Below are 26851 nucleotides of genomic sequence, written 5' to 3'. Positions count from 1 at the left end.
TTTTCCCATATTCTTTCTCATTTAATCCTCAAAATAGTGTTAAGATGGAAGCAGGTATTTCTATTCCCAGTTAAGAGGTCAGAAAAGTGGCTCAGGAAAGATCATTTCAGGATATAAACAGCTTCTAGCTTGGAAATTGTTATTGTAAGCCAGAAAATTGTTTTTAATGGTTAGTCACACCCCATAAGTGGTTCCTTTTAGTTCTAACTTACTTTATGACTTTATGACTGCTAAAAATAGGAAAAATTACAATATTTATTGGTTTCTTCCTATTTGGTAGACACTTTAAATGCATGATCTCCAATTATTTCTCAAGGCAACTCTATGAAATGAGTAATGTTCTTACTCATCTAAGTGGGGAAGAAAGGAGGGTGAGTGAGAGTCCCTTACTCGCCCAAGGTCAAATAGAACTTGAAGCCTGCTCCAATTAGAACAGGAGATCCTAGAATACTGGCTGTGGTGGTATAAGCATCACTACTTCCCCTTCATAGTCATCAAGGCCAAACAGTTGTGAAAGCCAGCATCAACTCATGTTCTTGGAATAAAATGTAACAACTGTAGTGCCTGTGACTTGTCATTAAGAAGCACATGACTGCCAGCTGGAGCTTTTTAACATGCCTTAATTTTGTTTACATGTGCATGCCAGGGTTCAGATTGCAAAATAATGCAAATGTGCATTTGATTTTTGGAGGTCCCTCATGCTATTTTTTTATTGTTTCACATTTTTAGAGCAGTTTTAGGTTCACAGAAAAATTGAGATGAAGGTACAAAAGCTTTCCATATATCTCCTATCCCCAAATGTGCACAGCCTCCCCCACTATCAAGATAAACCTACACTGATGCGTGCTAACCACCCAAAGTCCATAATTTACTTACCATTCCCTCTTGGTTTTGTACATTCTGTGGGCTCGGGCAAGTGTTTAACGACGTGCATCCATCATTGTGGTATTGCACAGAGTATTTTCAGTGCCCTAAAAACCTCTGGATGCTCTGTTCATATATCCCTCCCTAGCCCCAATCCCTGGCAATCCCAACTATTTTACCATCTTTATAGTTCTGCCTTTTCCAGAATGTTACCTGTTTAGAATCATACAATAGTATATAGCTTTTTCAGATTGGCTTCTTTTGCTTAGTAATATGCATTTAAGTTTCCTCCAGATCTTTTCATGGCTTGATAGCTCATTTCTTTTTAGTGCCAAATAATATTACATTGTCAGGGTATATCACAGTTTATTTATCCATTCACCTACTGAAGGACATTTTGGTTGCTTCCAATTTTTAGCAATTATGAATAAAGTTGCCATAAACACCCACGTATAAGTTGTTAGTGAACATAAATTTTCAGCTTCTTTGAGTAAATACCGAGGAGCATAATTGCTGGATTATACATTAAGAGTACGCTTAGTTTTATAAGAAACACGTAACCTGTCTTCCAAAGTGGAACCATTTTCCATTCCCACCAGTAATGAATAAAAGTTCCTCTTCCTCCATATCTTCTTCAGCATTTGTTCTGGATTTTGGGTATTCTAATCAGTGTGTAGTGATATCTCATTGTTTTAATTTGTATTTCCTTGATGACATATGATATGGAGCACATTTTTATGTGCTTATTTGCCATCTGTAGATCTTCACTGGTTCAACTTGCTATTTTAAGATATGAACTAGGCCAGATTGCTCATAAGCTATTTAGTTAAGTAAACAAAATTAATTATTGAGGAATTCTTTAAGAAAAGAACCATGAAAAATTATTTCCTATTTCTGAGTGGCATATTTAAACTTCAAGAAGAGGCATAAACATGATGCAGCCACTGTGGGAAACAATTTGGCAGCTTCTCAAAACATTAAATATAGAGTTATCATATGACCCACAAGTTCTACTTTTAGGCAGAACTACCCAAGAGAAATGTAAACATGGCGGCACTAAAGCTTGCACACACATGTTCATAAGAGCATTACTCAATTGAGTTGTTGAACCCAAGTGTCCACCCATTGATGAATGGATGAACAAAATGTGATAAAGCTATACAGTGGAATATTATTTGGAAGTAGAAAGTAATGGAGTGCTGATACATGCTACAACATGGATGAACCTTAAAAATATGCCAACTGAGAGAAGCCAGACACAGAAAGTCACATATTATGTGACTCCATTTGTATGAAATGCCAGAATTGGAAATTCATAGACACAAAACTAGCTTAGAGATTGCCAGATTCTGGCGGGTGGAGGGGAGCAGGTAGGGAATGGCGGGATGGGGAGTGACTGCTAATGGGTGCAAGGCTTCTTTTTGGGACAATGAAAATATTCTAAAATGAAATAACTGATTATTTCATAACTCCATGAAAGCACTAAAAAACAATGAATTGTATACTTTGAAAATGTAGATTTTTTAGTATGTAAATTATATCTCAATAAAAAGTAATACATGTGTAGAAAAGGAAAATCAAAAAAATATACAGCTTCTCATAAGGATGAAAGTTCATAATGTAGCCCATCCTGGGTCATATGGTAACTCTATGTTTAATGTTTTGAGAAACTGCAAAACTGTTTTCCACAGTGGCTGCATCATGTTTATGCCTCTTCTTGAAGTTCAAATGTGCCACTCAGAAGTAGGAAATCATTTTTTATGGTTCTTTTCTTTAAGAATTTCATTATGTAGCCCACTGCAAATTTGGAACATCAGTCCCAATTTCATTATGCTAAAATGGTCATTAAAGAAAAATGTGATGACTTTCTTTTTATCCTAACGGTGTGTGTCACTTGGTAGAAATCATATTCTGTTCAGAGGCAAGAGAGTTGACTAGATAGATCACAAGTTACAATGTCAGTTCTCAGCAAAAACTGTGTTTGTAGTCCTAATGAATATATGAATCTTTAAATCTCATACAGTTTTTAATGGTAAATTCAAAAGTGCTTGCTAAAATGATTGATGTGGCAGAAAATTAGTGGGGCTAATTGGGCCAATAAATATAATAACTCTAACTCACTAGGATAAAAGGGCAGATGGGTAAAGATAAGGAAACGTTATGTGTTAGAAGATGTTTTCTGTTCTGATGAAGTAATTTAATTTCTGAATTTTCATGTCACTGGTCACTTATAAATGTCTTCCAAGTATGTTAGAATTTACATGGGTCTGAAAGTGAAGCATTTTCTAACTTTGAGCTATAGAAATTTTAACCTTTTTAGGGGTTAATACCTTAATTTTTTTTTTATTTTTTTTTTTTTGCTATTGAAATAAGCGTTCCTTGTTTCCAGTTAGGGCCTTAAATCATCCTCTCATTTTCCCATGTTCAAATCCCTCTTAAAGATTCTTGGAGATTACATTTTTCCCCTTTAATGGTCAAAAAGAGTAAATTCTGCACAGCATTTCTTGAGTATTTTCCTCATTGTGGTATACTTTCCTCTAAGTAACTGATAAGTCAGAATATTTACAGGAGACATAAGTGACATATTGTCTTTTTAAAACAGCTTTATTGAAATATAATTCACATACCTTAACTATTCATTCAGTTAAAGTGTCCAATTCAGTGGTTTTTGTGTATTCACAGATTTGTGCAACCAACATCAGAGTCAATTTTAGGACACTTTTTATCACTTTAAAAAGAAACCCTGTGCCTTTTATCAACCGCCTGTATCCCTACCTACTCCATCCCCATCCCTAAACAACTAATCTACTTTTTGTCTCTATAGATTTCCCTATTCTGGATGTTTCATATGAGTGCAATCATATAGTAGGTGGTCTTTTTGACTGGCTTCTTTCACTTTACTGATAGGGTAAAGTTTATCAAAGAGTTTTATACTAAAAAGTGTCAATTAATCAAGAACATTCAACAATTATAAACAGAGATTCACCTCAGAATAGAGCACAAAAATACATGAAACAAAAACTGACAGAAAGGGAGAAATTGATGATTTAATAATATAGTGTTCGGAAACTTCAATACTCCATATTCAATAATGGATAGAACAGCTATGCAGATCAACAAGGAAACAGAAAACTTGAAGAACACTGTAATCTAAGTACACTAGCAGATATCTGTCGAACACTGTGCCTAGCAGCAGCAGAATACACATTCTTCTGAAGGGCACGTGCATATTCTCTAGGATAGATTATATGCTAGGCCATAAAAACCCTCAATAAATAAAAAAGGACAGAAGTAATACGTGGTATCTTCTCTGACCAAAGTGAAATGAAATTAGAAATCAGTAAAAAACTGGGAAACTAAAAATATGTGGAAAGTAAACATGACACTTCTAAATAACCAATAGGTCAAAGAAATCATAAGGTACTTCGAGATGAATGAAAATGAATTTATGAGATGCAGGAAAAGTGGTACTTAGAGGAAAATGTATAGCATAGATGCCTCTCTTAGGAAAGAATAAATATTTCAAATCAATAATCTAACTTTCTACCTGAAGACACTGGGAAAAGAAAACTAAACCTAAAGCAAGCAGAACGAAGAAAATAATAAATATTAGAGCAGAAATTAGTGAAATAGAGAATAGAAAAGTGAAAAATTTTAAACATTTGATGAAACTTTACTGATTATAATAAATTATATTAAACTTTTTTTAGTTCATGTCTTTTATTAACCCCTATGTGATTACTTGTCTTATGGTTTCTGAAGCAATGGGTCAGGCAACATTTGCCACAATAATGTCTGTCGAAGTGGCTGGCCATAAAAACTCTTGCACCATATTCATCTGAAGGGTACTTCCTATGAAAACAACTGATGTTGCCACTCTTATTCACTTTAAAAAAATTTTATTGTATTTTTCCATAACCATTTAGCCCACTTAAACTTTCTGCCCCCCAACAATCACCACACTGTTGTCCATGTCCATGAGTCCTTTTCCCCTTTTATTCGATCCTTCCACCCCCTAACCTCTCTGCCCCATAGCTGTCATCCTGCTCTCTCTGTCTCTACCTTGCTTGTTAGTTCAGTTTATTCATTAGCTTCTACATGTGAGTGAAATCATGGTATTTGTCTTTCTGTGACTGGCTTATTTCACTTAGCGTAATGTTTTCTAGGTCAATCCATGCTATCACAAAGGGTAAGATTTTCTTCTTATTTATGGCTGACTAGTATTCTATTTGTAAATGTCCCTTAGTTGTTTTTTCTACTCCTCTACTAATGGACATGTGTGTTGCTTCCATACCTTGGCAATTGTAAGTAACATTGCAATGAACATGCAGGTGCCTATATTCTTTCAAAATAGTGTTTTGGCTACCAAGTTTATTTTACAAGGCCAAAATTATCCTAATTCCAAAACCAGGTAAAGACACTACAAAAGAAGAAAATTATAGGCCAATATTCATGATAAACATAGATGCTAAAACCCTCAACCAAATATTAGCAAACCAAATATACCGATCCATCAAAAATATCATATCATATACCATGATCAAGTGGGATTTATTTTGGAAATGCAAGGTTGGTACATTTGCAAATTAGTAAGTGTGATTCACCACATAACCAAAATGAAGGATAGAAACCATATGATCCTATCAATAGATGCTGAAAAACATTTGATAAAATCCAGCATCCATTCATGATAAACATTGTCAGTGAAGTGAAAATAGAAAGGACATACCCAAACATAATAGGCTATATATGACAAATCCACTGCCAGCATCATATCAACAGGCAAAAACTACAAGTGTCCCCCTTAAGACTGGGTTACAAGACAGGGATATTCACTTTCACCTCTCCTATTTAACATAGCACTGGAAGTCCTAGCCATAGCAATCAAACAAGAAGAAGAAATTAAAGGCATCTAAATTGGAAAGGAAGAACTCATCCACTTTGTAAGTACTTCAGGACAGCCAGCCTAACTTTCTTTCTCTTATGCTTATTCTTCTTGGAAGTGGTGTAAAACTTCTTCCTTTTCTTAGCACCACCACAAAGTCCCAATACAAGATGAATAGTCGACTCCTTTTGAATATTGTAGTCAGACAAAGTATATCCATCTTCCAGTTGCTTGCCAGCAAATATCAGTCTTTGCTGATCAGGAGGAATTCCTTCCTTATCTGGGATCTTGGCCTTCACATGTTCTATTGAGGGTTCTACCTCGCAAGCAATGGTCTTCTACATAAGGTTTTTCACAAAAATCTGCATCTTGGTGGTAATTCCACCATAGATGGTGGGTTAGAAAGGCTAAACATGTCTGATTATAATAAATTGTATTAAAATATTTACAGGAAACATTAAACAGGGGTTATTTATTTTTCACAAAATAAGTGACATATTTTCTTACATATTTAAAAACACCTCTTATATACCTGTTGTCAGAAGCTACCTTTTGTGAAAGTGTCTACCAGGCACTCTGTTTTTCCTAATTCAAGTTCTATTTGGAAACTGTTAATCAACCACAAGTCCATTTCAATTCCCAGATTTTCAGAAATCTGGCCTAATAGGGCCGTGGTTAGGGTATGTATGTAGCAAACCCATGCCTGGTTACTTGTGCCACCACTTCCTGCTATGTGGCTTTGAATTAGTTGCTTGGTCTCTTTGAGACTTATTTCCCTCCTCTGTAAAATAGCAGTTAATTTTCTCAATCTGAGAGGAATTGTGAGAGAATATACACAAAAGAACCTACTTCAATGTCTGACACATATCAAATGCTTGATTAGTATCTATGCTATAATCATTTGATAATTTTAAATGGAATGACAGCCTAATTAGCCATAGGGCATAAATATACATATATAGATATGCCTGAAAGAAAAGAGTTGGTGAAGGAAGTAATTAATGTTGAATCCTATGTACCAGGCTTTGGTCTAGTCACATTATGTGTAGCTGGATCACATACAGCTTGTTTGACAGTTTGGACTGATTTTACTATTTTAACAACAGCTAAAATACTCAATTTGGACAAAATATACATCCTGGCCTAAATTGATTATTTTAGCAATAGGTTTTAAAGGTCAAATATTTGCACCCTTAAAAGACAAAACCACTTATAGTTTAACTTTTTGTTGTCATTGTGTATGTTTAGTGGTGTAATAAATTTTATCCCCTATGTCTTAGGTAAGCACACTTCTTAGTTGTACAATTCTGTTGACTATTTTAGACTACTAGCTAGTGGCATTTGAAGGGGTTCAGAACAGGCACCCCCAGGATGTGCCCATTTGACACTCGAATGATTTTGAACTGAATGCAGTCAACAACGTAGAGGCTCACAAGAAACTTTTACCTCTCCCTTAAAGAATCTAAATTAAGGTCCTTGAATATCTTAGAGTTATCACCAGAAATGACTTTTGTGATCTATGTATATGGCAGAGCAAACACCTAATTAATACCTGCTCTTCTTATTGTCTTATGTCTTATGAATGACTTTTCTCCCCTCTGAAGTCCTAAGGCTCTTTACCTCATTTTTAGCTCAAAATGTCATGTATATCTCACTTTATCTTTCTGTATCTGAACCCCTCACATATGTGTGTGTCTCTATCTCAGGTATGTGTTCCCATATATATGTTTGTAAGTGAATTTGCCTATTTTCTCTTCTTAATATGTTTTATGTTGATTCAATTATTAGACCAGGCAAAGAACCTAGAAGGGTAAAAGGAAATTTTTTCCTCCCCCACACATTAAAACTTTAAAGCACATTTATAAAATGATAGGCAAGATTAAATTATATTATTACTCAAAGCATATTTTGGCAGGCACTTTATGCTTACTCTGTTTATTGTGGGACTGGTGGCTTTGAAATTGAATATGCTCACTAGTAATACAAGCTTCAAGCCAAGTTTGAGGTTAGCACTTCTCAAAACATTAACTTGAATATGAATCACCTGGAGATCTCATTAAACTGTAGATTCTGATTCATCAGGTCTGGAGTGGCACCAAAAGTCTTCATTTCTAACAAGTTTCCAAGGGTTGCCAATGCTCTTGTTCAAGGACCACACTTTGAGCAGCAAGATTGTGCAGAACTCTGGAGGGCTAGGCAAGAGTTGGAAATAAGTAGAGCTAGCCTGCCATTGTATAACATGGTCCCAGCTATCAGTTCATACTGAGTTTGGTCTACTACCTTAACTGAGTGCTGAAATAAGTTAATGACAAAATCAAAGGCATTGAATGGCAGTAATTCTGTTCTTAAGTTTTGCATATTTTAGTGATTAAGTATAGTAATTAAATAATACCATCCCTACCTTGTCATGCATTTTCTGTAGTTCCTTTGTATTGTCCATTAGCCTGCCCACCTCTCCAGCCTCTTTATACTGTGTCTCATTGAATATCCAAAATGGTGTATGTGAAGCTTCTCCGTTTCCATGCTCTAGAGCTCTTACCTGCCATTGACTCCGACTATATCTATGGCAAAGAACAATGAATAGAAACTGCTTAAGTCTCAGCAAGACTTTTGTTATTACATGAAAATAATCATTTGTGATTATTTTCCTTAAACTCAGGCCTGATTTTTTTAATACCTTAAGTGAGCATTTACAGAAACTTCCAGGGAAGCTAATTTGAAGTCCTTAGTCATTTAGATGGGAGTGCAGATTGAAGTTAACCTGTGGAGTCCATAGTACGTAGAGCTTGATTTTGTATGTAAGTTGACTTCACAAACATCATTTTAAGATGTGTCTAATTCAGTTTTTAATATAAAATAGATATGGCCTGAAGTGTAATGCATGCCATCTGATTTGTTACAGAACACAAAAATAGTTACAGTGAAGACAAGAGGAAAAAGAGAACCAGGACATGGGGAGGAAGAACTAGCCTGGCTGATGATGTGGCAATATTCAAAAGCAGCTTATCCCAAGCTAACAGGACAGACAGCACAAGAGAAAGAACACACAGAAGAACAAAACGTTTTTTATCCCAGCCACGGTTTGTAGAAGTGATGGTGGTAGCAGACCGACAAATGGTTTCATACCATGGAGCAAACCTTCAACATTATGTTTTAACTTTAATGTCAATTGTAAGTACAGCCAAAAGAAGGTGCTTTATGAGAGTCCTAAATATGCCATTGGGGAATGGGTTTCCATGCAGTGCTTTGGAGGATCATTCAGGGCTGGCATTTCAACAATTCAGGCAAGTGACTGAAAAAACATAACATTATTCATTGGTTGCCATTTTATGATGACAATAATGGTTAGCAATATTGAGTCTTTATTCTGTGTTAGACAATGTGCTTCTTATTTAAAAGGAATCATTTTTAATCCTCCAGGCAACTTTACTAGGTAGGATTGTCATACCGATTTTATAGACAAGAAAACTGAGTCTCAGAGGACTTGGGTCACTTGCCAATGGTGTGTGAAAGCCTGGAGACTAATGTGAGCTTTAGGTTGTCCAGCCACCAAAACCAGTGCTCTTTGTCTAACATGTGAACTTGTACAGCCAGGTATGCATCTCCATTAAGACTTTTGGATGCTGGTTGTGAGTCAGAGTCACCTGTGGAGCTTTTTAAGTGAAGCTGCCTGCCTCCAGCCTCTTCCCTAGGATTCTATTTAGCCTTGGGGTGAGGTCTAGAAATCTCTCACTGTATTTTTTTCTAGTCCCATTTTGAATTAAAAAAGCAATATATTTGAATGATTTTAAAAAATCAAACATAACAAAAGACCATCAATGAAAAATAAGTGTCTTTCCCTACCCATGCTCTCAGGCCCCTTCCCAGAGGCAACCACTATTAAGTTTTTTTGCAAATGTTTCTAAACAGCTCTGCCCAATACAGATATAATGTAAACAACATATGTAATTTTAAATTTTCTAATAGTCACATGAAATAAAACACATAGATGAAATTAATTTTAATAATGCATTTTGTTCATTCTAAGCCTTCAAAATCCAGGATGTTTTATACCCACAGCCCATCTCAATTTGGACTAGTCACATTTTGAGTGCTCAGTGACCATATATGGCAAGTAGACAACACAGCTCTGGACATTTCTTAAGCATATATGTGTGCACATACAACTTTTTTTTTTCAAACAGAAATGGAGCATTGTCAGAGACTCTTTTATACATTGCTTTTTTCTTGAAATACTGTAGATTGTTTTCTATAACAGCCTGTATGATCTTGCCCTCATTCATTTTAAGCTTTAGCTTAAGATTCCTTTTAATCCGTTGACTCTAATTTATTTGAACAGGAATCTACTATTAATACATTCCACCTATGTATGTGAAAAGCAGCCATGTTTGGGAACATTGCTTTAGAGTTTCCGAAGTCTGTGGTTTTCCTTGTCTTTCCTGGCTCACTGCTGTGAACCAGTCCCTCATCCCATTCCACACCCCAACCTGTCTCCCCTCTATGGTCCAGTTACCCGCCTTCTCCACACTTAGGCCCATGTATCCTAGCCCTCTCCTGTCCTGGATCAGAGAAAGAAAAACCTAATTAGACCTTGCATGGACTCAACTCCATTTTCTTTTCTTAAGATTTATTTTTAGAGAGAAGGGAAGGGAGTGAGAAAGAGAGGAAAAGAAATATCAATGCGAGAGGGAAACATTGATTGGTTGCCTCTCACACCCAACCAGGGATCAAACCTGCAAACCAGGCATGTGCCCTAACTGGGAATGGGACTGGCAACTTTTCACTTTGCAGGATGACACCCAACCAGCTGAGCCAGACCCATTAGGGCTCAACTCCATTTTCAACCCATAAATCCAGACCTACCCTAAGAATTTCAATTACAAGCATATTACTTTGGGTCAGACTGATGGAAGTTGAGAGTTCCAGCTCTGCTACTCATCTCTGTATATAGTCTTGGATGAGTTACTTAATTTCTCTGAGCCTTAGTTTCCTCATTTCTTGAGCAGAGTTTAGAGTAATACCTAGCCCAGGGTTTTGCTATGAGACTAACTGCAAATGTATATTCAGTTTTCAGCAAGATTTAGTCCACAGTAAGTATTCAATGAATGTTAGCTCTCATAATCAACAATAATGATGAAAAATAGGTTACCAAGTCATGGAGAACAGAAATGGGTGATAAACATGAAGAACAGCAACATTAGCAAAGATGTGGTCAAAGTGAGATTTCATAATTTGATAATCCAAGACATCAACTGGAATGAAGGAGCTTGATAAGCATGTGACCTCCCCTTTGTTAACATTTAAAAAAAAATGCTAATATTTGGTATTCGGGAATAAAGACTTCTGTATTGGGTTGGAGCTTAGATGGAATAACAAAATTGTCATCAAACTCTTTGACTCTTTGCACTATTTAACACCTGCTGTGTGCACAATGGCACCACTCTAGATGTTAAACCTTATTGTTTGTATGTGTATTGGGATAGTTCTCAGAGAGATGTACCATATACAAAGTGAATTGATCCAATAAAATTTATATTTAAAAAAAATAATATGTGTATTTGGCATAGAGAACTGTTGAGTTGCATAACCATGCAATTTCCAAAGAAATGGCCTTGAAATTTAAATTTGTTAGAATTTATTATTATTTAAAATTTCCATCTGTGAACAGTTTTACAAAGAGACTTTAATGTTTATTGAATGAAAGTTCAAGACTCAAAAATGCATATGTTTGTTGCATGAATTGTAAAAAGAGGTGGAGCCCCACATAAGAAGTAAATTGCTTATTGCTTACACAGAGTTCACAATTAACTTTGAAAAATTTATCTCGGTTGCAGGTAGCCTCTATCTATAAAGACCCCAGTATTGGAAATTTAATTAATATTGTTGTTGTGAACTTAGTTATGATTCATAATGAACAGGTAATAAAGTTTTTTTCTTCTTTCTTCTATCTGTATCCAAAATGGCACATCTAATTGGTACAATGAACCAACCATAATTTTTTTCTGTATTTAGGAAGGACCTTCCATATCTTTTAATGCCCAGACAACATTAAGAAAGTTTTGCGAGTGGCAGCATTCGAAGAACAATCTAGGTGGAATCCACCATGATACTGCTGTTCTTATAACGAGGTATGAATGTCTTTTTCTTCACATCTCTCAGTTTCCAGTCAAGTTGATGGGATGAGGTTGTATATTGCTGGTAGCCAGCTCCCGTTACAAGGTCTTTCAACCTCAGAACTATTGACATTTGGGAGCAGATAATTCTCTGTTGTGCAGCTATCTTGTGCATTATAGGATGTCTAGCAGCATCCAGAGTCCCTGCCCATCACTTAACAGTAACAGTGTGACACTGTTCCCTCCTCTCAGTTGTGACAACCAACAGTGTGGTCAGACCACACAGGTTGTCAAATGCCCTCTGACAGTGGAAGTGTCAGGCAGACCTGAAGGAAAATGACCTTACAGAGGGGCAGAGGTTCTTCAGACTGAACCAGTTGTTACCAGTCAGGACACAGTCCCAATAATGCCAACCTCTGTGATTTTGTAAGAATTCAGAGATGTGGATTTTTCTTAAAAGTGAACTTTCCCAATTTTGAAGCGGTATCTCCTACTTCAAAGATATTTAAAAAGCTGTGCAGGGCACCAAAGAGGTCTGCTGGCCTAGTGCACTGCCCAACACTCACCTCGGACATGGTCACAGGCACACACTTGTAAACATAAAGGAAAACATGTCTGTCAGGAATCTTTGTTAAGAAAACACAATCACTTCCTTCAATGTATGAGGAAAACTGGTCAGAGAGGTTTCTGCTTGTTCTGTGGCCACTGCTGAGGCAGAGGACCTTTCAATGTAGTTTTTTGTCTTTAAATCAGTGATTTCCAAACTGTTTTTGAGTTGAGTTGCATAACCCTGACCTTGTTAGTTTGTTTTTTGTTACCCCCTCCCTAATGTGGGTGCCATTGTGAATTCCTAGAAGACCCTAAAGTGTTTACTTGTATTGACGTCTCCTCTTTTGTGTCATCAAGACCCTAAGTCTGCTTTGCTTTCAGACAGGATATCTGCAGAGCTCATGACAAATGTGATACCTTAGGTGAGTGTGCTGTGTGTCTCCTCTCTGGCTACATGTTTTTATTCTAACCACAACTGCTTTTTCAAGTAAATCCTTGTTCTTTTCCTCCCAATAGGCCTTGCTGAACTGGGATCCCTGTGTGATCCACCTAGAAGCTGTTCTATTAACGAAGATAATGGATTGAGCACTGCTTTTACAATAGCCCATGAACTGGGCCATCTGTATGTTTCCTTTCCATATTTTCGTTGAATTCGGAGTGACCTAAAACTTTTCTTCCTTCACAACAGTAAACCTTCCCTTGACTTTAGACGGTGGGAGACACTTCTTGAGTGTTTTGAATTATAGAATTTGTAGGATTGAAGACCTTGGAACCTAGCTGGGAGAAATAATCTTGATTTCAGAAGGCTGAGTAAATGCAGTACACCCTCTTTGGCCATACCTCATGAGGCTCTTTGGTTAAACTACACACATTTTCTAGGAAAAGTCTAATATTCTCCTTTCCTACTGGCAATTGGAGGAAGTGGGCCTCTCCAAACCATCCACTGAAGCCGAAGGCATGTCAGCTAGGAGAATTTTACAACTTGGCATCTTTGCCTAGGAGGGTTCCCATTATTGCCCAGGCTCACAAGATTTTCACAATCCAGATCATTCCTGGTTCTAGTTATATAAGTCTATATAATTTAGACAGTTAGCCTTAGGAACACTGAAATCTCTCATGGAAGAGAATGAACAAAGATGGAGCAAAGAAAACATTTACTAATTGTGGTCACTAAGTGGTCATTATGAAACTGGCTTTCCCTTTTTGTTCTTTTAGGGACATCGTGGCTAGAACATGTGGCAAAAGAGTGTAAATTTGCTAGAAATTATTCTGATATTTGAGCTGCATTATTTTCTTTCTAGAATAATTAAACTACTTATATCTTTATGAAATAATTTTCTCAGGTATCACTAATATAGCCATATATCAATTTTCAGGTCATATGTTAACTTTATAACTACAATCATCTACTGAGCACACTTTTTCATTCACCAGTCTTATGAGGGCACCTATGTGCAGTGTGCCATGCTGGGCATAAAACAAGGTGCACATACAGAGGTATCACCAATTCAGTCCAACAAATAATGACTATATTTAAAAACTAGTACCTTTCAAGCATATGTTAAGTGTAACCCCTCTTCTTTTCTCTAAAGGAAGTGTTATCAAACACACAATATTTATGGCACAAAAAAGGCTTGGCTTTCCATCAAATAATAGTGGCAGGCCAGGATCCTATTAGTCAGCTTTCTGTCTTTTTGGTTTCTGAAATGCTATCATGAAACTCAAGGGTTTTTTGGAACTGAGTTTGAAAACTACTGATCCCACCATTGTTGCCCGAAGTACAACAGCTTTAGCACTACTTCTGAAAGAATGGTCTATGAAAACAAGAAAAGGAGTTTTATAGTCATGATTTTTAAAATTTTTCAACTATAGTTTACATTCAATATTATTCTGTATTAGCTTTAGGTATATAGCAAAGTGGTTAAAAAATCATGCAGTTTACAGAGTGGGCCCCTGCTGCTTTCGAGCACCCACCTGGCCCTATACATGTGTATCACAATGTTATTGAAGATACTTTCTGTGCCATAACCTACACCTCTGTGACTGTTCTGTAACTACCAATTTGTACTTCTTAATCCCTTCACCTTTTCTCCCCAGCCCTCCAGCTCCCCACCCCTCTGATAGCTGTCAGTCTATTCTCTGAACCTATGAGTCCTTTTCTATTTTGTTAATTAGTGTATTTTGTTCATTAGATTCCACATGTAAGTGAAATCATATCGTATTTGTCCTTCTCTGTCTGACTTATTACTTATTTCACTAAGCATAATACCCTGTAGACCCATCTGTGCTATCGTGCAAAAAATAAAAGTTTTGTAGTCAAGTGATTTTTAATTTTTTTTAAAATTTATTGGAGTGACATTAGTTAAAAAATTACATAGGTTTTAAGTGTACAATTCTGTAATACATCATCTGTATATTGTATTATGGTACTATGTGTTCACTACTCAAAGTCAAGTCTCCATCCATCACCATTTATCTCCCCTTTACCCTCTTATACCTGCCCCACTCCCCTTTCCTTCTGGTAATCACCACACTGCTATCTGTGTCTATGAGGTTTTTTTCTTAATTCCTTCCCTTTTTTTTCATCCAGCCCCCCAACCTTCCTTCCCTCTGACAGTTGTCAGTCTATTCTTTGCATCTGTGAGTCAGTTTCTATTTTGTTTGTTTATTTTGTTCATTAGATTCCACATATAAATGAAATCATGTGGTATTTGTCTTTCTCTGACTGGCTTATTTCACTTAGCATGATGCTGTCCAAGTTGCTTCTCAGCCTTTTGGCTAATATCAAGTGTAGGATCCATTTTTATCAGTTTAACAGTAAATCAATTTTTAAAAATGTATCGTAGTGTACCCCTGGTTGGAGTCACAAGGCTAAATGGTATAAAGTGAAGGCCTTGACAACTTCTGTATTAAATTGTTGGTTTTGTGTAACTCTCTTTTCCCAAACTTACTTTAACAGAATCTTTTAGGTATTTTTGTTTGCTTTGTATAAAATTTAGTAAATTCCTTTAGAACTTTAAATAGGAGGATAGATTTGATCATGAAAAATAGGTTGCATTTCAACAGGGCAGTTATTCCTTTCCTAGGAAATAGAATTGGAAAAGTTGCAGAGACAGGAATGTATTCAAAGGGCACATAATTTTTATTAACATTTCTTCCTAACATATGGCTAAGAAAAATACACCATTTAAATAAATATAATTAATTTTCTATTAATTTATTTCTAATAAGAGCTTATAAACTTCTTTAGGCAGCCAGCTTATAAAGCTGACACTGTGAAGAAAGTGAGAATATTAAGTAGCAAAAACGAAATATTTTCAGCTGTAGAGAAACCTAAATTCATAGTTAACAAACATCTTCCTGACACAAAAAACCATGTTGTTGGCATTGTTTTAGGAGCTTTCACTTATATTATCTCCCTTAATCTTCATTATCCCCACAGGTAAGTATTATTGTTTCTCTGTGTTTGACTTAGTGAGATTAGATCGGGCTCCCAGCTCCAGGGCAGGCATCAGCTGAGGGCCAGACACCCAAGTTCTGGACTGAATTTTTCCACATTCTGCTTGACCTGAGGAAAATGTATGCTGCTTCCCTACCTGTAAACTAGGATAATACATATATTATCTCAGTTGTGTCAGGAAGTGGAGTATGAAATAGTTAATGAATGATGTGTGTTGTTATTTAAGCAAAAAATGTATTCCTAACATATTAAGAATTACCTTTGTTTTAGTGCTTAGTCTCATATAGTTAGTTTTGCTCACATTTAAGGAAGTGAAAATCCACAGATTTTCTAATGAATCTTTTAAAAATTACATGCTAAGTTTCTCCAGTCATGACTTTCTGATAATAAAAAACCCAACAGTTATTGAAAGAAAAAAGCAGTTGTTCTTGTATCTGTTGAGCATTATTGGCTGCTTCAAAAACAACTCCTACCTTCTCATACAGCTTCATAGACACAGAGTCCAAGAGGAAGAATTTCAGAGGTTAGTTACCTCTACTGGATGTAGAAACCTTTTCACAGTATTCCTGACAATTCCACAACTGTCTAACAGCAAGGAATATAGTTTATATATATTCCAAAGCAAGAGGTTTTAGAATCAGACTGAAGTAGATTCCAATCCCAGCTCCCTCATCTTAGTGCTGATGACCTCAATCAGTTATTACATCTCAGTTTCCTTATGTGTAAAATGTAGATAGTAATCATATTAGTCATTAGGTCAAACAGCTAATTAAATGAAATAAAGCATCTGACACATTTAACACACTACCCAGTGTGTTGTGAATGCAATAAAAGTTTTATTGTTGTTTCATAAGTGCTTAATGTATATTATCAAGCTTCTGCTATAAGCAAATGTACCTGACATTTGAATGAAAGGAATTTTTTTTACATGATGAAATAAACTGGATTTGTCAAGTCCTCGTGAGGATGGGGGGGTAAACATCAGCCCCCTTGCACTACAGAGAAACAGCTAAACTAAGATTTGGATGCTGTGCTTGTTGGGTTTGTTGATATAGACAGGGTACTAACTCAGCAGCTGGGAACTAGAAACCTGGGCAGTCATTGTTTTAAGCAAATGCTGACTCATAAGCAATAAGAACTACTTTTAAGTTCAACTGAGACAGTTTGAGTTTTTCCACCTCACAATTTCCATCAGGTAATTATTCCATCTGTCCATTATTGTGGGGCCCAAATTTAAAAAAAAAAAAAAGAAATCAAACACAAGAGAAATCAATGGACTGGACTTAACAGGTTTTTATCCCAGCTTTACTTTCATATGAAACAAGTCTACACACTTCTGACTCACTGATTTCCATATTTCAAGATGAACTGGTGAAGGAAAATTTTCCCTACATGTTCAGTAAATCAATCATATGTATCAAATTTGTGTTTGGGGAAAGTCATCCAAAGAGGACAGCCCCTCTGAGCTTCTTAGTCAGTGGATAAACACTAAAGCTGATAATGACATGTAAATCATACAGTTGATGTTTCTGGACTGACAAATGCTTCCTATCATTTTTCCCTACTTCATCTGGCAAGTATGTGTTAATCCTGTGGCCAACTTCTTTCCTAGGCCCAAGAGGAGGACATTGGTACTTCATCACAGCCATCTGGGGTGGTGGGGAGGGACAAGGGCAGAGGAGAGAAACCTGGGTTAATTTAAAACTCATTTTATGCCCAACTTTTCAGGAAGCCAGTATCAATCAATTGATAGTGTATGAAGCAAGAAACTATTTGCCATCTTTGAGTTAAGCCAATTGAAGAGGCATGTCTCTGGTTTCCATGCTTGCAGCCTTCCTTAATTGTTTTATTGTGCATGAACTTCACATACCTTTATAATGATGTACCTACAAGGTTATGTCCTTTGTCAACCTGATCTGAAGTGGAGGAGATGCCAACACCCACAGTGAGCCTCTTATTAGAAAGCTTTGGCTGCAAATTTTGACATTTGAGTGACTCTTTATATTCACAATGTTATCATAGCCTGCCAAATCTTGCCTCTATAAATTGGCCTTTAACCGCTTATTAGGAACTACGACTACTGCATTCCAGCACCAACTACAGAACATTCAAAGCTTCTGCAATTCCAGAAAGTACACTTAAGCCACATAATGGCTCAATCCACATTTTTTATACATTATAGGCACTGCATATTAAATTGAGTGAGAATTATATTTTATCATCACTGCATCTCTAATTGTCTAGTTTTGTTCTGCTCACCAGGATTTGGGTTTTTATCCACAATGCAGTATTCAGTTTAAAAATTTTTTTAGACATGTACATTCTTGAAAGCAATCATAACAGCTCAGTCTCTTTGTGTTTATTGACAGTCTCATCCTTGTCTCATTGGCCTTAGGTTTAATATGCCTCATGACGACAGCAATAAGTGCAAAGAAGAAGGAATAAAGAGTCCCCAGCAAGTTATGGCTCCAACATTGAACTTCCACACCAAACCCTGGATATGGTCAAAGTGTAGTCGAAAATATGTCACTGAATTTTTAGAGTAAGACTTGAACTTTGTTTTAGCACAGACTTCTCGTGTGTTCCTCCATGTAGTAACTTAATTGTGGGAAAGAAAATGTAGAGTCAAGCATTCTTTTTGCATTGTTATTTTTGTTGACTGACATTCCTTGAAGGAGGGGAAAAATACTCTCTGCCATCTGTGCAGCTTATGTGTTTGCTGCAGTTTAGAAGATTACAGACTGAGCTAAAAAGAAGGTTGGGATCTTACAGAGAATGTGTAAATGTTGCTTTATTTCTGGTAAAGATAGGAAATCTAGATGTTCAGGTGTTGGGAGAGGGACTATGAATGTGATTACATGATGAGGGAAAGCCACAATACTTATGAGCTTTAACTTAGTAATTTTGGCTTGGAAAGGGGTAGGATAGTGAGACAATCCCCCAAAAGATTATCTGGGTGGATGAAAATTGCAGCAACCCCCCCTGTTGTTGAATGGAGGACATTCTCTCTCTCTCTCTCTCTCTCTCTCTCTCTCTGCCTCTCCCCACCCCGCCGCTTCTCTTTCTGTCTTCCTCTCCCTCTCTCCCTCCCTCCCATCCTCTCTCTCTTACACACACATATATACCTTCTCTCTTGTTTTGTTTTTTAAGCTTCCTGCCAGGCTGCTCAAAGATCCCATTACATTATACAATATTCCTGTGTCACAGATTTATTGCTTTTCTCTCCCAGAAGTACAAAAGGTTAAGTGATTGTCCTAAGGTCACTGGGTGTATATTTTTACAACCACAGGGAAGAGGGGGTTTTATTAATCAGAACTCACTGGGTGTGAATTTCATCCAGAAGTGTTTGTAGAAATGTCAGAAGAACTGGAAGGCTGTTGTTTTTCCTCTTTAATCAGATGATAGGTGGTTCTTGATTAATTCACTCATCTATTCAGCAAACATTTACTAAATATGTGCTGTTACAGAAGATGAAAAGACACTATCTTTGCCCCTAAGAATCTTACAGCCTATTAGAGAAGATGGTAAAAAGGAAATAAATATATAAAAAAGATGATTTCCTTGAAATGTGATAAAAGCTGTCAGAGGTACACATTTCCTACTGTGTTGTATACATAGCCAAAGAGTATACAAACATATACTTAATGTAACATAACTATACAAAACATAACTTCAGCTCCTACACTTAACCTTGGATGAAAAGAGTAAAACAAATATAAATAACTGTCCTCTCTATCATTACAATGCCGGATGACCTTCTGTTTCATCTGGAGGTGTCAACAAGTCATGTGTCACCCATTGCTCTCATCATCTGTACTTTTTGTTTTCCATAGCATTGGTTACGGCGAGTGTTTGCTTAACAAACCTGAATCCAGATACTACCATTTGCCTTCCCAACTGCCAGGCCTCCTTTACAACGTGAATAAACAATGTGAATTGATTTTTGGACCAGGTTCTCAGGTGTGCCCATTTATGGTAAGTGTTTGGAGGTTGATTCTGGACCTCTTTTTATTCATAGTTTTCCATTAGATTTTCACTCTAACATAAACCACTCATGGAAAAGTTGGGAATGGTCATTGACTCTTAAGGATAATACTAACAATAATGGTGATAAGCAGTCACAGTACTCAGTGTTGGCAGGTGCTTTGCTGGCACTTTCTCATTTCACTCTCAGGACAGCCCACAGGGAGATGCTGTTATTGTTTTCTTCACATTGTGGGGAAAGTGAGGCTCAGAGAGGGCATGTTGCAGAGCTGTAATGGCAGAGTTCAGCCCTTTTTTTCCCTCGTCTCCTTTCATGACCATTGACCTGTCTAGGTGACTTTTATTATAGGGACTCTTCTAGATGCAATAAAAGTAATTCATGGGACAAACCTGTTTCCCTGGTTTAGCTCGTCAAACCTGTGTCCTGTGACTACCTGGGGCTTCAAGTCATTTCTGGTGGTAGCTCAGCTGATGGGTGTGTGATACTTTGATGTATGTGTTGTGGACATTAGGACCAATGATATGATCTGGTGGTTATCAGATTTCAAATGTGCAGAACTGTGCTTCTTTGGGGTGCCTCATTCTACCTCTTTGGGTGTATGTGTTTGTTTTGCTGAAAGAAATTTCAGAGATTGCATGGTGAATTGAGAAGTACAGTGATTCCATGAAAATAACAAAATATTTTGACTAAAATTTATTCATGATTATACTTATTTCTGTATTATTCATTACAGTGAACATTAGGAGTAATCCAAGTGCCATACAATAAAATGGTTCAGCAAATTATGGTGTCTCCATTTAGTAGAATACTATACAATAATTAAAAATTAACTGCACACAGGAACATGTTCCCGATTTTTTAAATTAATAGGGTAAATAATTATTTTGTAGAGTATGTTCTCAACTGTAAAAGGCAAGAAAACCTGGGTAGTTTGAGGCTTTTCTATTTAAAAAATAAATTATTAGAACTTTCTGATTTTTTCTATTATTAGCATGGTTTAGTTTAATAATCAGGAAGAAGTGTCTAAAATGTGTGCTCTGCAATAGAGCTAAATATATCAACTTGGGTAAATACTAAAAAATGCTGTGTGTGTTTACGTGTGTGAGTAGTGAGTGTAAGCAAGTTACAAGTCCTATCAGTATATTCTGAAATGCTGAATAATATTGCTTGCTTAAAGTTGAAATGTATGTTATTGTTTGATACTTACATATTTGTCATAGAGCAATGGGAATGACAGGATGGCCACCCTTTGGGACAATGTCATCTCTGGGAGAAGGGAAAGGGGTTTGGGATTAAGGAGGAATATACTGGGCCTTCACCTGGGCCTGGGGAGTTTCCTTTCTTTAGTTGGGTGATAGATTCATGCTTATCCATTATATTGCTATTTGTGCTTGTATGCCTGAAATATTTCACAATATTTTGTCCCTTCTTTCTACTGATAACCCCTAAGACCCTAGTAAACTGTTACTTTATGACCATGGTAGTATACGGTACTAAAAGAAAACACTAGTTTTGCCGTCAAGCCAAACCAAAACTCAAATCACAGCTAATCACAGCGTAACACTGAACCTAATCTCCCATCACACCTCCTCACAAACCTAAGCTCTCATCACACAGCTCCAGTGTGCGAGTGCGCATGCTCCTTCATCTCTGCCCCAGTGTCCTCATCAGCAGCCGGGGGAGGGGTTGCTCGGGAAGATGCCACTATGTGATGCATAGAAGCCCCTTTTTTTACACCATTTCAAGTCCTACCAGGCATACAAGTGTGCCTCATTTACTGCTCTATCTCTTGGAATACTTTATCACTTATCATACCAGGAAATAAAATTCCTTTCCATACATCACTGGCAAAACATTCATTGAAAGTAATCCTTGCCTTGTTTGATATCATCTAACCATGTTGTCACTGAATTGTCATCTCACTGAAATGAGCAGATGCAGTGTCGACGACTCTGGTGCAATAACGGGGACGGAGGGGATGGAGCGAGCAAAGGCTGCCGGACACAGCACACACCCTGGGCCGATGGGACCGAGTGTGAGTCTGGAAAGGCAAGTAACGACCTAACCTTTCCTTCTCTTTTGGACCAGAAATGGGCAACATTTTAGCTGCGGGCTCAGTCACCACTGTTTAGAATGTAAATAAATGCCGTGTTTCAGCATATATAATACTTTTTTGAGGCAAGGGTTCAGCTTTGCTATTGAAAATTATGAAAACATTATTGTATACTATTGATGTGATAGACATGGCTATCACTATTGCCTCCATTTTAAGACATACTTTTTCTCATTTTCGAATTTCCAAAATTCCAATGTGCATTTTGATTTATGGCTACATTTAATGTGAGGTAGCATTTCTCTTCTTTCTGTCTTTTTTGGGGGTGGCAGTGGAAGTCTATTATTAAATGATGAAGCATCTTAAAATCAAATCCAGAAATACATTAAACTTACTGTGTTCACTACTAGCTTTTCCCAACCTTTGTCCCTTTAAGAAGTGATGATGTCACCTGGGATGTATCCAAGTCCAAATTCTCATTCAGTTATCTTGGTTTCCACTTGTTACTAACCAAACAAAATCCACTACTTGCATAGCCCAGTGATAAATAACAATGTCCCAGGTACCTGGGTATGATCAATGTAACCTGCTTCATCTCATGTCCATCTTAAAAGAAACAACAACAACAACAACAAGGTACTGTGTGATAGCATCATTATCACTCAAAAATTTGGTGAGAACATGTTTTAGACATAAACCCTGATTTTTTAAAAATCCACATGAAAAATGGCATTCTGTCACTGAACAACAATGCAATCCTTAGACTATATTCTGAGCCTCTTGTCTTTCTTCTATATATTTTTCCTCTCTTCTCTCTTCTTCTCATTGTCTACTTTGCTGACTTTTAATATTTTATTCTCATCTCACTTTTTCCCTCCACTTTGCCTTGTAGAATCAATGGCACCAGAACATTTCCATGGAAGGAGTACTAAAGAGATGGCAGAACTTAATTCTTTTTCACTCAATTTTACACATAAGGAGCAGAAAAAATAAGTGACTTGCCCAAGATCATACAGTTTGTTCAGGGCAGAGCCCCCAACCCTGGGCCCCTGCCCTCCCTAATTCCCTCTTTTGTTTGTTCTGAAGAGGCTGAAGTGTACTGTCATGGCTATAACTGATCTCCTTCAGTTTCCAGTGGTCACATAGTGGGACTAGTGGTTTCTTCACTCATCTCTCATCTCTTATGGAATAAAGTTACGTGAACTGGAGGTCATAAAAGGTATTTGAAAAACACAAAGTTCAATACAAAAATAAACAGTTACAATGAAGATGATTTTATACTTGATTTGGTGACTAAGCCACCTCAAGTTATTATTTCTTAATGGCTAGGACCTCAGCAATTATGTATACCCCTTTCCCCAATAACAATCTCACCAAAACTATATACAGACATAGGTATAACAACCTTTGTACCTTTCATTAGCTTAAAAAGAAATACATCTCCTTGGTCATAGCAAATCTTTAACTTTTGGGTGGACACTTAACTCAACATGTTGATGGCTGAAGATCATAGCTTTGAGTGGAAATATATTTCTTAGATTTCCATGGCAGCCGCTAAGAATTCACTCATTGTTATGAGATGAAGTGGCCTCAGAGTCCTTCTAAACTAGTGACCCAGACAGCTGCTACCAGTTGATGGGAGATGACAGTAAACGTGACACTCATTTGATGATTTGGTTAGTTGGCTTGATATAGAGCCAGCCAACTCTATTACTTGTGTTGAAACTGTTTAATGTTGGGAAAAGTCAATGGTATTGTGTTGTGGTTTTTAGTGAATCCAAGGCACCCACATAATATGTCTATTTCTGATACATGCTATTGCTTTAAAAACCATAACAAAGAAGGATTCTCAATAATATGATGAAGTGAATTATATTTAGTAATATTGTCATGAAAAGGCTGCCAAATGCCATGTAGTGATATGGTATCCCAATCAGTTGGGGAACACAGAAGAACTTGGGAGGATGTCTGTTGTGTCTTTTCTAATCTTCTGTTTTTGTAACAGAAGCAGAAGACAAGGGATTGCAGGCTAATCTTACACTCGAGGGATGGGCTATTTGGGACATCTTTCAGAAGACTTTTTTGATGTGTGTTTGTGCTCAGCAAGAGTCAGGGACTTCGAGGCATTCCAAAGGGCAGGTTCAGAACACTTGCAGAGAAGCAACCCTGAAGAGAAAATGATAGGTGCATTTTTAGTTGTGTTTTAAAAATTGAAAAAGATGAAAAGTGGCCAAGTCTAGTAGCTTTTATTAAAGATGTGGGTAAATGTGTTTATTCCCCTGAAGAATATTTATGCATTTTACAAATGCCAGAGATGGTAGATATGTTGGCATAGAAATTCTTTGGTTCTTTCATTTTGTTTCCGTAGAATTGGCAGTAAAACCATATGCCTTTCTCTAGCAAATTCTGACTCCCTTTACTGAGGGGTTAATTTTTTTTCTTTCTCTTCTTTCTGCCCTGCTCCCTCAGCAGTGATCTGTCTTGGGCTGCTGACACCTTGTTATTTTGATGAATGACTCTAATGTCTCTTTCTTTTCTTCATTCTCTTGTTAAGTCCATTAACGTTTTTATTTTAACCCTGTTTGTGAGTCTCAGGTTTGAAACTTTTGTTTTAAACCTCACTTGTATGCAATTGATCACCAAATTCCTTCTCCAACCTTTTTTAAGGGGGTTTGGGGGCTACTTAGGTAGAATATCTTTTAAATGGCTCTGGACACTTTTAGGAAAGGGTGACTATATTTTGGCTGGGGCCCCACTATCTGCTTAATGCTTTGGTATGACATAATGGCTATTCCAGCATGTCATTATTGTTTGTCAAATTTGCCTGGAAAAATAGACGATCTTGGTACATTTTTGCCAACCAGCCCTAATTTCCAGGCTCTGTCATCTCAGGTACTTCCTCTGTTTTTCTGAGGTTCTTCTTCTCCTTTGGATACCCATCAATGGTCATATCAGTAAGACAGATTTCATCTGAAGATCAGTTTTCAGTTTGAAGTTTTATTTTTAAAAGGGGCCATGTGAGGACATTTGAGTGCAGCGCTGAATGATAACACTCTAGTAGTGCCAGCACCTATGTCCTTATTTTGCTCTGAAGTTTATTGTTTGTTCTTGTGCAAGTAGAGTCTATAGGATAAAGAGGTCAACAGACTGAAGACTTAAGTGTCAAAAGGAGAAAAATGTATTCCCAGGTCATATCTCATTATGAAACCCCATGAATAGGGTTTTTTCCTTACTTTGTAGAATTTATAAAATGCGTATGTGGCACCAAGACTGGAAGGCTGAATTTGGGTGTCAGCTATGACCTTAGTTATATATTAATTAGAAATTTTGTTAAGGTCAGACCCAGTTATTGTAGTGTAAGAAAATTGGCCTTCTTCTGACAAAAAAAAAAAAAAAAGCTAGCTCAGAATTAAACAAGTTATGGAGCTATTGTGGTAGTTCCACAAAATCATCAGAGACCCAGACTTCTAATTTTTTTCTGCTCCACTGTCATATGCAAATGGTCTTTTCCCTCAAAATAACAAAATGGCTTGTTGCAGCTCCAGCCATCAAGTCTGAGTCTTAGGCAGAATGAAGCCAAAGAGCAAGGAACAAATGGGCAAAAGAACCTTCCCAGAATCTCACCCAATGAATCCTGCTGACATCTCTTTGGCCACTCTTATCTGTACAAGAATCTGGGGAAATACAGATTCTGTACCTAGGATGAAAGGGACAATGGATATCAGGTGCACAACTTAGTCTTAGTCTTTCCTAACCATTTTATTTACTTGATTTTGCTTTAAATTTCAATCTTTATTTAGATGTCAAAAATTGTTCACATTTGCTCACAATTGAGAGAGACACAGCATCTGTCACAGTTAAGAGGACACTCTGGAGTCAGATTGTCTAATGATTAGGCTCTGTCTGTTACTGAGGTTTGGCCTCAACCCCTTTTCACCACCATTTTCTTTTCTGTAGAAATGGGGGTAATAATAGTACCTACTTCATAGCATGCTGTGAGAGTTAAGAAACTTGATATATGCTTAGAACAGTGCCTGAAAAATATCAAGTATAAATGTTTGCCATTATTATTACTAACTTTATTGAAGTGTGGTCCCTTTTATGCTCAGCTGTGTATTAGGTGCTGTAGATATACTATCTCATGGTATACTCAAGACAACTTTGGCAGGTAAGTCTTCATTTTTCATCTGTGGAAACAGAGTTCAGTGACTTGCCCAAGGTCACAGTTTGTGGAAGCTAGACTTTTGCTCACTAAGCTTTGTCCCTGCACTGTCCAGTATGGCAGCCATTAGGCACATGAGGTTGGTGAGTGCTTGAAATGTCAGCCTGAACTGAGATGTGCTTAAGTGAAAAAACATACCAGGTGTTGAAGACTTAGTATGAAAAAAGTATTTAAAAACTCATGTCTAATTTTGTATTGACTACTTGTAGAAATAATGTTTTGGATGCGTTGAGCTAAATAAGAGATATTAAAATTAATTTCAGGGATTTTTTACTTGTTTTAATGTGACTTTTAGAAATTTTTTAATTTGTTTAAATATATGACTCAAGTTACATTCTTATTAGGTAGTGGTGCTCTGGACAAAGCTGCTTCTCCCATTTATCTTTATGTGCATATGTTTCAAGAATGCTAGAGAGACAAGCATACAGGGATTTGGGGGAGTGATGTGATCACTTCTGCCTCTGCCCACATTTCTCAGATATGGAGTTGCCCAGAATTCTTTGGACTCAGCAGAACCTTTTAAGCCTCAACCAAACAGCCCAGGGAGATGTGTCCTCAGTACTCTAAGAGGATAATTCCAAGGAAGAAGGTACAGCAGAATAGGGAAAGTTAATTGTACTCTGAATAATTTTTCACCAAGCCTTTCTGGGACCAGCCATGAAGACTAAGACCTTCACTTGCCTCTTATTTGTCCACTTTCTGCACATATACCCTCCTCCC

The 26851-nt window shown here is 37.0% G+C and overlaps 1 protein-coding gene across 5 annotated transcripts in view; it reads left to right on the top strand.

Annotated features, from left to right (window-relative positions):
* The window catches only part of ADAMTS9 (ADAM metallopeptidase with thrombospondin type 1 motif 9), a 167637-nt gene that overhangs the window by 22332 nt on the left and 118454 nt on the right, over window positions 1–26851 (top strand). For 4 of the 5 annotated variants that reach the window (XM_036030993.1, XM_036030994.1, XM_036030995.1 and 1 more), the window contains exons 4-11: window positions 8652–8920; window positions 11584–11667; window positions 11762–11877; window positions 12793–12833; window positions 12928–13033; window positions 18267–18413; window positions 19705–19846; window positions 21792–21905. In XM_036030993.1, coding sequence (XP_035886886.1) covers window positions 8652–8920; window positions 11584–11667; window positions 11762–11877; window positions 12793–12833; window positions 12928–13033; window positions 18267–18413; window positions 19705–19846; window positions 21792–21905 — 1019 coding nt within the window. The remainder of the gene's footprint in view (window positions 1–8651; window positions 8921–11583; window positions 11668–11761; window positions 11878–12792; window positions 12834–12927; window positions 13034–18266; window positions 18414–19704; window positions 19847–21791; window positions 21906–26851) is intronic. The other variant, XM_028518086.2, reaches the window with a different exon arrangement.

This window comes from Phyllostomus discolor, chromosome 7, assembly GCF_004126475.2.
Source record: "Phyllostomus discolor isolate MPI-MPIP mPhyDis1 chromosome 7, mPhyDis1.pri.v3, whole genome shotgun sequence".
NCBI classification, from domain to species: Eukaryota; Metazoa; Chordata; class Mammalia; order Chiroptera; family Phyllostomidae; genus Phyllostomus; species Phyllostomus discolor.
This window is presented reverse-complemented; position numbering and strand designations above follow the sequence as displayed.